At 46.3% G+C, this 12,400-nt stretch overlaps 1 protein-coding gene across 4 annotated transcripts in view; it reads left to right on the forward strand.

Annotated features, from left to right (window-relative positions):
• Positions 1-12,400, forward strand: part of SHANK3 (SH3 and multiple ankyrin repeat domains 3) — a 924,054-nt gene that overhangs the window by 334,642 nt on the left and 577,012 nt on the right. For all 4 annotated transcript variants that reach the window (XM_033958997.1, XM_033958999.1, XM_033958998.1 and 1 more), the window contains one exon: positions 98-169. In XM_033958997.1, coding sequence (XP_033814888.1) covers positions 98-169 — 72 coding nt within the window. The remainder of the gene's footprint in view (positions 1-97; positions 170-12,400) is intronic.

Genomic DNA, 12,400 nt, shown 5'->3' on the forward strand with positions numbered 1-12,400 from the left:
GCATCCTCTCCATAAAGATAGAGCTCGGCACAGAATGTGATAATTTTAGGGGCCTCAATTCTTCTATTTCATCCCTGTGTCTCTTTTTATCTTACAGTTCCGGTATAAGAGGCGGGTATATACTCAGAATCTGCTAGATGACAAGCAATTTGCAAAACTTCACACCAAGGTAAGCCAGTGGATTTTGTATATAGGATCAACGAGCACGCTGAGCCAAGACAGGGCAAAAAGGACTGTGGCTGTGTTAGAAAGGAATGTAATTTGGTTAAAACTGGGCTGTAACCAGGCTCTAGTGGGACAGGAAGAGCTATGACTAGGCTCAGAAAGAATAATAATGATACAATTGGTCTTTTATGGGGTAAGAGGGAATTTATTTATTTTTAGTATTTATATACCACTTATAGCCTAAGGGACTCATGAAACAAAAATATGTCTAAAAACTCACCCAAGTCAGTATTTGGACGACCTAAAAGACAGGTCGTCCAAGTGTCGATAATCAAAATGGATTTTTAGACATATCCAGAGACTTTTTAGGCCTCTGAATGCCGCTGTGTGCTGAGCTGAAAGGGGCATTTTTGAAGGAGTGGTGAGGGCGGGATTTGGGCAGGATGTGGGCTGACCTAGACTTAGTCGTACTGTAGGATAATTGAAAGTTTTACGAGGTTGCCTTATACATTGTGATTTAGATTATGTAAAACTAGGTCTAGGGGCCAGAATCTATATAGGTCGGGTTGCCGCTGAGATGATCATGGCAAGGGAATCCCACCACCCCTTGCGAAGACTACTGGCAGGAGGGATGCCTAGTCCCTCCTGCCAGAACCCTTGAAGCCACCCCCCCACCCCTGAATGTCCTCTGCAGGAGAAGTGCTGAATTCTTCCTGCCACCACATCGCCGAGACATCCGCCCAGCAGGAGGGATGCCCATTCCCTCCTGCCAGAACCATCCCACCCCAGACATCCATGCAGGAGGAATGCCCACTCCCTCCTGTCAGAACCCCCCCAAAAGATCATTGGCTGGAGGGACTGGGCCTAAGGGATCTGGCCAATCGGAATCTTAGGCCACTCCCAGTACATCCTAGAATACATTGGCAGAGAGGCCCAAAATTCAGTTTGGCCGAGACCTATGGGAGAGGCATTAGGCGCCTGGGCCAATCAGGGTCTTAGGCCACGCTCCGGTATATCCCATGATGCACCAGGAAGGGGAAGGCTCCCTATTCTGTGAAGGTGAGCCTGTCGGCAGGCCAACTAAAAAAGGTATTGGTGGGGTTGGGGGGGCATACATTTCAAGGGGTGGGGGGTGGGTCTAGCAGAAGGGATTAGGTATCCCTCCTGACAATGATGTTGGGGAGTTGGGGGTGTCCGGCAGGAGGGAGTTGGTATCCCATGTCTAAAAGGTCTTGTTCTGGGCGTTTGGGACTTGGTCAAATTTTTGGTCGGGAATGGACATTTTGCTTCTGCTGACTTTGAGCGACTAGCGCCTTACATCCAAATCAGACTTAGACGTTTCTTTTGATTATGCCCTTCTACGTGATTTACATTCAGGTATGCAAGCATTTTTCCCTATCTGTCCCGGTGGGCTCCACTCTACCTAATGTACCCGGAGCAATGAGGGATTAAGTGACTTGCCCAGGGTCACAAGGAGCAGCATGGGATTTGAAACCACAACCTCAGGATGCTGAGGCTGTGGTTCAAACTAGAGAATGACACGGTGACGATTTACCCGCGGCCACCGCATTTAAGCCGCGGGTCACCGCCGAAAACGGGGAAGAAAACTAGCAGTCGCTGCGGTGACGGGGACAAGGCCATTCACCGAACGCGGAAACGGTGAACAGGTTTGTCCCCGCGGGCCAATGTACCCCCTTCTAGGAACCGCTATTTACCTGTGTTTCACCGTGCTCCTCATTTGTCAGATCAACCCTTCCTGCCAATCGCAGCAGAAGGGTACCCAACCCCTCCTGCCGGTCCTCCCAATGGCCTCCCCTAAGATCGCCGGCAGGAGGGTACCCAACCCCTCCTGCTGGACCCCCCCCAACGAACCCTCCCACCCCGGAACCCCCTTAGTCTTACTTTCCAAGTTGGACCGGACAGCTCCTCGCTCGTCTGGCCAGCAGGCCTGCCTCCGTCCAAATGAGGCGGGCCCGCCCCTCCCCTCCCCTGCCTCCCAATGGCCTCCCCTAAGATCGCCGGCAGGAGGGTACCCAACCCCTCCTGCTGGACCCCCCCCCCAACGAACCCTCCCACCCCGGAACCCCCTTAGTCTTACTTTCCAAGTTGGACCGGACAGCTCCTCGCTCGTCTGGCCAGCAGGCCTGCCTCCATCCAAATGAGGCGGGCCCGCCCCTCCCCTCCCCTGCCTCCCAATGGCCTCCCCTAAGATCGCCGGCAGGAGGGTACCCAACCCCTCCTGCTGGACCCCCCCCCAACGAACCCTCCCACCCCGGAACCCCCTTAGTCTTACTTTCCAAGTTGGACCGGACAACTCCTCGCTCGTCTGGCCAGCAGGCCTGCCTCCGTCCAAATGAGGCGGGCCCGCCCCTCCCCTCCCCTGCCTAACCCACAGGATCCTAGGGCCTGATTGGCCCAAGCACCTAAGGCCCCTCCTATAGCGGGAGTGGCTTTAGGTGCCTAGACCAATCAGGCCCTAGGATCCTGTGGGTTGGGCAGGGTAGGGGCGGGCCCGCCTCATTTGGACGGAGGCAAGCCTGCTGGCCATACGTGTGAGGAGCCGTCCGGTCCAACTTGGAAAGTAAGACTAAGGGGGTTCCGGGGTGGGAGGGTTCGTTGGGGGGGGGGGGGTCCAGCAGGAGGGGTTGGGTACCCTCCTGCCGGCGATCTTAGGGGAGGCCATTGGGAGGACCGGCAGGAGGGGTTGGGTACCCTTCTGCTGCGATTGTCGGGAGGGCTGTGGGGGGGGGGTCTACAGGAGGGGTTGGGTGCCCTCCTGCCGTGATCGCTGGGGGGAGGAGAGACTTGCAGCCGTAGCCGCGGTCACTATGCTAATCACGGCAGGGAGATCTTTGCCGCGATTAGGTACATTTAAAGTACATGTCGTGTTTGTTTTTGCATTGCTAGCCCCAGGGGTGGTGGAAGATTAGTGATTGAAAAACTGTATGAAAAATAACTATTTTAAATTTAGTGATCAAAATGTGTCAGTTTTGAGAATTTATATTAATTAATTTTTTCTCTGCGTGTTTTGTTTTTGTATAGTTATTAACTAATATTTAACTAAGTTTTAAAGTTTTAAAGTTTTAAAGAATGTTTCCTTTATACGTAAATAAAGAAAAGTGAATGGGATTGCAGTGGCGGTGACGGGGCGGTGAATGGGTTGGCAGTGGCGGTGACGGGGCGGTGAAGAGGATGGTGAGACGGGGACGGGGCGGTGACGGGGATGGTGAGACGGGGACGGGGTGGTGACGGGGATGGTGAGACGGGGACGGGGCGGTGACGGGGACCAATTTTTTCACCGTGTCATTCTCTAGTTCAAACCATTCTAACTGGTGGTGCTTGTACTGGGATTTGTAGAATGAGAGGTGGCCACATTGTTTGGAGTTTCTCTGCTAGGAGATAATGGCAATCACTGATGCTAATACATGTTGGAGTCTTCTAGGATGGAGGTTGAAGGAAAGCAGCATTTCTATTGAAATTAGATAGACAAATAGCCAGGGTCATTCCAAGGGATACCATTTTCTTTGATCAAAAAATTGCTCTGCCCTACTCCCCTTCCAAAATTTCTACTGCTTCCCTGTCTTCCAGGTTGTTCATATTCCTCCTTATTTCCTCTCACCATGAGATCTGATATGAGCTTCTCACTGAGAAATGCAGTTCTTTTGCCAAGCTGACTTCTCAAAATTCAGGATTGTCCTCCCTCCCTCTCCACAACAATGCTTTGTTCTCTGCAGAGTTTGTATACTTTGAAATTGTTATTGTAGACATTCTAAGCCAGATGCATTTGATGGATCCCCCACCACCTCCCTTTTCCCAACTAAGATAAATAGATACTGCTGGGATGAAACATATCAAGAATTGAAAGGATGATCATATTCAGGAATTAGATACTGGAAGAAAAAAAAATGTAACAGCCACAGTGAGCAGGCCTGGTGGGTGTAGAGGGGGGATATGTGAAACAAGCAGAAGGAGGAGATTATCCATACTTCACCTGTGTAGTATTCTAGGACTTGCCCCTTTTACTCAAATGAACACATCTTACAATAACTTGGGATAAGAATAATTTGGGTATACATGGCAGATTTGTCAGATGAAGTACAAAGAAAAGGAGAAAAAAACTCTGCACCAATTGTTCATGAAAAACAACAACCAAACAAAACAACCCCCCCTCCCCCCAAGATGACCAAGTGAGCAAGCTGGTAAATAAATTTTAATCAAAGTCCAACACATGCATAAATAGAACAATAGTAGAACAGGGACCTGAGATGAGGTTTGTTTCAGCTAAATCACCTGCATCAGGAGTCCATAAGAAGCTCAATATATTCCACTAAATCAGGGGTAGGCAATTCCAGTCCTCGAGAGCCGGAGCCAGGTCAGGTTTTCATGATATCCACAATGAATATGTATGAGATGGATTTGCATGAACTGCCTCCTTGAGGTGCAAATCTATCTCATGCATATTTATTGTGGATATCCTGAAAACCTGACCTGGCTCCGGCTCTCGAGGACCGGAATTGATGAGTCAAAAAAGTGGTACATAATATTATGAGTAGCATTCAGCAAGTGTAGGATGCCACATTATGCCATTTTTTTGGACAGTTTTCGTTTTTGGAAATGAGCTCCATAGCGAGTGATGTGAGTACAGCGATATATGAAGATATCCAAATTTCAGAACTGTGTGGACAGGTGCAAGGTCCATAAGTATTGCTACCTGTGGATATTGCACTGGTGCTCAGAGGGAAAGTATGAATATGTACTTTCCCTTTGAATTGTGTTTATCACCCTTACTGTTGAATATATTTTCCAAAAGCTGGGTTCTAAAAGATACATTTAAGTAGATCAGTGATTCCTAACCCTGTCCTGGAGGAACACCAGGCCAATCGGGTTTTCAGGCTAGCCCTAATGAATATGCATGAGAGAGATTTGCATATGATGGAAGTGATAGGCATGCAAATTTGCTTCATGCATATTCATTAGGGCTAGCCTGAAAACCCAATTGGCCTGGTGTTCCTCCAGGACAGGGTTGGGAACCACTGAAGTAGATGATATGCAGTTGTTTGTCCCCTTGGGGGGAAGGGTTGGAACAAGATAGTGGCATATTTGATTCAAGGATTGTCTGCTGTTCCAGAGTTTTGAATACACAAAAATAGAAATTGTGTTATTGGTGGGGGGGGGGGGGTAGGGGGGAGTAATGTGGGTCTGGTTATGATCCCTGTGGTACTACAGCAGGGGTGTCAAAGTCCCTCCTCGAGGGCCGCAATCCAGTTGGGTTTTCAGGATTTCCCCAATGAATATGCATTGAAAGCAGTGCATGCAAATAGATCTCATGCATATTCATTGGGGAAATCCTGAAAACCTGACTGGATTGCGGCCCTCGAGGAGGGACTTTGACACCTGTGTACTACAGTGAGGGACATTTGCAAGAAAAGAAGTGAAGGATCTGGAGTGTTACTTGGATTGGGGCAGATAATGTGGACAGCATGGTCAGTGTATGGTAGATTGAAGGCTTTGTCCTTTTTTGTAGCCAGATATGTTTTGATTGGTGGTGATTGCTTTCGTAAAGCAGCTATTACACTTCTTATACTCTTTGAATCGTAGAATCTGAACTGAGGCAGAGGCCTGTGTAAGGTATAAAACCGTCAGTGGTGATCCTAGAATTAAAACTGGAGCCCAGCCCTTATATTCTTTATGGTCTTTCATATAGTAGTGTATCAAAGGGCTTAGAGAAAGCCCAGACAAATGTTTCCTGTGACTCTAAATATGCTCACATTGCTAAAGAAACTGAGAAGCTGGATTACAGGGCTTCTCACTTCAGAACCCATGTGGATTGCTGCTAATTCTCTCCTGGGTCTATAATGCTTAACCATCTCTTTCGTAATTGTTTGCAATAATTCTTCTGGAATGAAAGTCAAGTTGACTGATGTTGACTTGGTTTTAGAACTTATAAAAAGCACCTCTCCCACTTCAATAAAGCTTATATCCTTTTCTGTCTGTGTAGGTATGCTTTAGTATCTTTTCTTAATGGCACTGGGAGAAAATTACTTACCAAGGTGATAGAGAGAATTTGTGGCAAAGCCAAAATTAGAACCCAAGGAGGAATCAAGTATTGAGGCATCAGCCAATCAAAGGGCTAGAATCAGATCTTAACCACGTCTACAATATCAGGATCCAAGACTCACATACTTTAGCCTGAATTTTCAGGGCGGCATATCTGGGAAATATTTAGGCCAGTGTAACCAACAACATACATAGTTGTACATTTTCAAAACTACCTGCATTGTTTTGATGAAAAAAACGTTTCCACAGAATGGAACTTAGGTTCAGTCTTAATGAACATAAGTTGAAGCATCACACAGGAACAATGTAGTAGTAGGGTTATCAGATTTTATTGTCCGGAGAAACCCGGACGGTTCATAGACAACGGCGCGAAAGACAAAAGCGCGCGCTGACAATTGAGCGCAGCGCACGCCGCTACGCCGCTCTAAATTACAGTTTTTAGGGGCTCCGTCGGGGGGTTTTGTTGGGGAACCACCCCAGTTTACTTAATAGACATCGCGCCGGCGTTAGGGGGGGTTTGGGGGGTTGTAACCCTCCACATTTTACTGTAAACTGAACTTTTTCCCTAAAAACAGGGAAAAAGTGAAGTTTTCAATAAAATGTGGGGGGTTACAACCCCCCACGCCCCCCCTTCGGAGCGCTAAAAACAGTAATTTAGAGCGCTGCGGCGGTGCGCGCTGCTCTCAATTGTCTGGGCGCGCCTTTGTCCCGGCGCGCTTTTGACCTGACACCAACCCGGACACATTGCCCCGCTCCATTCTACCCCTAGCCGTGCTCCATTCTGCCTCTAGCCCCCCCCCCCCAAAGCCTTGTCTTTGTTTTCTGACCGAGTCACATCTGGAGGGTCTCCGAGCACGCAAGGATGCGTGTGATGTCATCTATGCATGCTCAGAGGCCCTCTAGGTGCGGCCAGGAGGTCGGGGCTTTTCAAAACTCAGACAAGCTACCAGGTTTTGGAAAGTCTGTCCAGGCACCCAGACAGTCCTCTAAAAAGAGGTCCAGGTTTTCCAGAACGTCTGGTAACCCTACGTAATAGGGCGGACCTTATGATGTCACAGTTTGTCTGATTGCCTGAGTTACTGTAGATGTATGAAACAATAGCAGCAATCTTATTCAGTTATAATCTTGCTTTCCAGTGTGCCTAGATGTTATTTGGGCAGGGTTGGAGAAACGTGCAAAGGTATTCTGCATTCTGGGCAAACTTCCGGCTTCCCTCCCCCCTCCCCCTCCCCCTCCCCCTCCCTCAATTAGCTGTCAAGTCCCTAGACTCTCTCTCCTGAGATTTTGATAATTAAACTGAAAAGTCATAATTACCCCAGTACCCTTCCTAGAAAAGAGGGGCATAACAACTAGGACGCGGGAAGTCATCATGCCACTGTATCGAGCGATGGTGCGTCCGCATCTGGAATACTGCGTTCAATATTGGTCGCCGTACCTCAAGAAAGACATGGCGGTACTTGAGAGAGTCCAAAGGAGAGCAACGAAACTGGTAAGAGGGCTGGAACACTGCCGATATGCTGAGAGGTTGGATAGGCTGGGGCTCTTCTCTCTGGAAAAAAGGAGGCTCAGGGGTGATATGATAGAGACCTTCAAGATCATGAGGGGCATAGAGAGGGTGGATAGGGACAGATTCTTCAGGCTGAAGGGGACAACAGGTACGAGGGGGCATTCGGAGAAACTGAAGGGAGATAGGTTCAAAACGAATGCAAGAAAGTTTTTTTTCACCCAGAGGGTCGTGGACACTTGGAATGCGCTACCGGAGGAAGTGATTAGGCAGAGTACGGTACAGGGATTCAAACAGAGACTGGACGGATTCCTGAAGGATAAAAGGATCGTGGGATACTGAGAAAGCTAACCAGAAAATAAATATAGAATCCCAACCAGGTCGTGCATGTGCAAGACCGGAGGACAAGGACTTTGATGGGAAGATAGGACTCAATAGGAAACCAAGGTGGCATGGGGGCCCCTTCTGGTGATTTAGACAGGTCATGACCTGTTTGGGCCGCCGCGGGAGCGGACTGCTGGGCAGGATGGACCTGTGGTCTGACCCGGCGGAGGCACTGCTTATGTTCTTATGTTCTTAAAAATTCTGCACAAAACAGACATTGTACTTTGTTTTGCCTCTGGTCCATATCAGCCCATGGTAGTCAACATTTTTTTTAAAATGCTGACTGCCATGACCTTAATTAGGCCCAGATATTCCATGCCCATTCATGTTTGGGCACTGGCATTGAGTTTCTCCGGACACAGGGGAAATGCAGGCACTCTTTATGGTGAAATTCTCTGACTGAGCCTGAGTGCCGGTGCCATCCCCTAGGTATAGTAAGTTTTTTTTGTATTTTTTTTTTTTAACTTACTGAGCATGTGCAGACACCTTGCCTTCTGAGCTCCTCCCTCTGTTTAGTCAGTTTTTTCTTTGACCGGGCTTCTCACAGTCGCAGCTCACCCATCTCCTTGCCTCTTCAAACAAAAAAAGAGGAAAACCTCATTCATTAGAAATAGAACATTTCTTTATTTGTTAGCTTATTTAAAAAAAAAAAAATTCTTCATAGAGTGTCAATTTTTCTTTCTATTCAGACTAAAAAAAAAGAGAGCGGAAAGAAAATGCCAATCATTTTTTTCTTAGTGGCAAAACCTTTGCCATTGTAACCTGGTAGTCGCTAGGACCGCGAAGACTCTTTTCAAATTGTTTCACTACATAGAAGAGGCTCCCTCACAGCGGTGCTTCACACCAATGGCTCTAGGAAATCACCAAGGCCGCAACCAGTGCCGCTTGCTCCTCCCCCTCAGGGCCGCTGGGGGATGGAAGCTTATCGCTGCTGATGCCGCTGGAGAGAAATAAAATAGCACCTGTGGCAAGCACGAAGAGACAACCGGTATAGAAAGAGAACCGCATCCAAACTTTCTTATTAGTGACCTCCTGATAGTTTAACATAGGAGTGCTAGGACTGAGAAGTCTCTTTGGTAATGGAAGGTGGCTCCTTCAACAGTACTTTGCGCCAATACCTCAGGCAAGTCTCCGAAGCCGCAATGATCACCGCTTGCTCCTTCCCCTCAAATCCTGCCAAACTCATTCAGAAGTGTTTATTGCACTCCCAATACATCAGATACTACAAGATCTTCAGCTTGCTAACTGGCAGAAACCCCAATCGGTTTCCACGATCTGGGAGAGGATCAGATGGTGTGCAGGCTCTTTAAATCCAGTCGCCTTCCTGATCTTATCTCTGAATCCCTATGGACATTGAAACTTGATTCAGATTCAGCAGTTCAGGCAGAGTGTTCCATCATGAGTTCTAAGCCCCCGCTTTCCGCTGCAGATTACGCGGATCCGCTGAGTATTATGCAGATTTGGCGGAAATGCTCTTGGAGGTTTGGGAGGCCCTGGAGGGTCCCCTGAAGTGCACTAGGGCCATGGCTAAATTGTATCCCTTGGCTTTGGCTTGTCCAAGCACCTAGTCCCACCGAGGATGGATTCGGTGGTGGTTCAGGCCACTAAACGTAGCTCTTTGCCCTCAGATGGAGGGTTTGTCCTGAAGGATGTCCAGGACCAAAGACTAGATTTTGTCATGAAGCGTCTTTTTTATTCCGGTGCGACGGGAGTGTGAGCTGCAGCGGCCACTTCCTTTGTGGCCCGGATATGTCATACTAAACTTCATCAGGATCCTGAGGAGGTTGTCCTTTGGGATCTTGACTTCCTAGTTTCTGGAGTGAATTATTTGGCAGACGCACTCTATGATATTTTGAAAGTTTTTGCTAAGCTGGGAGCTTATTCAGTTTCTGCTAGGAGAATGTTATGGATTCGCCAGTGGTCAGGTGATTCTTCATCCAAGGCTACGCTGAGCAAATTACCCTTCAAAGGTTTGCTCTTGTTTGGCCAGGGTTTGGATGACCTGATGGCAAGTGTGCAGGATCGTAAGCCTAAGGCACTTCCTGGCTCTAGACTTCATCTGACCAGGGAGACGGGATGGCTGAATTTTTGTCCCTTCTTGAGAACCTCACAGTACGCCAGTGTGGCGGGACAGCGTTTCGGAGCATCCTACAGACCTCGCTTTGGAGGTGCAGTGTGCCACCAGCCTTCCAACTCTCGACCTTCTGTCCCTTCCAAGAAAAAATTATGACACCAGGTCTCTGTTGAGGGCCCCCCCAAATCGGGTGGGGGGGGGGGCAGCTTTTGGCCTTCCTTCCAGAATGGCTAAAGATAACCTTGGACCAGTGGGTCCTAGAGATACTCAGGGATGGTCTTCGATTGCAGTTCTTCCGGCCGCTGCTGGACTTCTTCCTGTCCTCTCCTGAGGGAAATCCAGATAGGACCACCAAAGTGCGCACTACGGTGCACCAGTTACTGGATCTGGCGGCCATAGAGCCACTTAAATTGCGTAACTTACAAAATACTGAAAACTATGCATGTCCCTGCCACATTTAGATGCTTGTTCTTGTTCCAACTCAGGCTGCCATAATTGTGGGTGTCTAGGTGTTAGGCATCTCAATACTGGGTTATGCTTATATTCTACAGTATTATGAAACCCAGGCACCCAAGTTCCCTTATACTTTAGAATATTGTATATATTTATTTATAATTTCTAGACCACTTAAACCTAAACCTTTTCTATGCAAAACATACAAAATATTTCATCAGTAGAATAGGCTTCTACTGCGAGGCCTCAAGGCTCCTAAATAAAGGAGCCAGGTTATAGAATTGCCCCCACTAAGTACATGCAGATAACCTGAATGAAATACTGGAAATTAACTGAAAATTGGAACAAATCAGAAATTGGTTGAACATGGCCTTAAATATAAATAAATCAAAACCAATGCTATTTCCATCAAGGGACAGTCTGTCTCTTTGTAGGACTATTCAATTAAATTCAACTCCGTTACAAATAGTTATTTCAATAAAACTGTTGGGTGTCATTTTACATCCCAAGTTATCTTACCATAATCAAATCAGCGCAGTGGTTCCGAAAAGTTTCCACAGGTTACGAATGGTACGTTCACTAACTAAACTTCTCGATCCTTCCTCTATCAATATCTTGATACATTCACCAGTTATGTAATGTCTGATTATTGCAACGCACTTTACAAAGGCATAACTCAAAAAGAAATAAAACGATTACAGATAATACAAAATACATTGATCAAAATTATTACTAATTCAAAAAAAGTATGATCATGTGACCCCATTATTAATGGAAGCTCACTGGTTGCCTATTAATCATAGAATTACATACAAAATTCTCCTTCTAACCTTCAAGACCTGTGCTTCTAACCATCCAGAGTTCATAAACACTTTCTAGATTACTCAGATTTCACAACATCTCCTATATATTCCATCAATAAATCATATCAACACAATGTGTACATCTATATATTCAGTAATATCACCCTCCCTATGGAATGTTGCACCTTTGCATTTAAGGGAAGAAACATCTTTGACTGACAAATAATCGTCCTATTAAGGATGCCCTGTGATGATCTCACATTTTTAACCTGATTTTTTACCCCTAACCTTTTGTTTTTTTACCTTATTTGTATCTTTTTTCTTCTATAATGTAGTTCCTGCCCTTCCCCTAGTGTACCTGTTTGTATGTCTGAGTTTTATTTAAGTCCTTTGAACATTGTATATGTGTAAACCAAAATTTTACTGTACATTGCTTAGAAACACTGTATAGGTGGTTTAACAAATAAACTTGAAAAATAAATAAACTTGAAACTTGATTTTTTTTTTTTAGAGCAGAAGTGAATTTGTGTGTTCTTGTGTGTGTGTGTGTGTTTGTGTGGTGCGTCATTGTATAAGCCTATTGTATAAAGGCACATAGATGCCCACGTTAGGAATTATCATGAAAGGAATGGAATACAAAGATGTAAATGTTATAATGCCCTTGTATCATTCTATGGTATGGTCACAACTTGAATACTGTGTGCAGTTCTGGTCACCATATCTCAAAAAAGATATAGTAGAATTAGAAAAGGTACAGAGAAGGGTGACGAAAATGATAAAAGGTTTGGGATGACTTCCCTATGAGGAGAGGCTAAAGTGGCTAGGACTCTTCAGTTTGGAGAAGAGACAGCTCAAGATTGATATGATTGAGGTCTATAAAATACTGAGTGGAACTGAAAGGGTTCTTTATAAAATGATATGCATAGGCACCTTTCTGGACATTTCACGTAGTATCTGTTA

This window comes from Geotrypetes seraphini, chromosome 9 (assembly GCF_902459505.1).
Source record: "Geotrypetes seraphini chromosome 9, aGeoSer1.1, whole genome shotgun sequence".
In the NCBI taxonomy this organism is placed as follows: Eukaryota; Metazoa; Chordata; class Amphibia; order Gymnophiona; family Dermophiidae; genus Geotrypetes; species Geotrypetes seraphini.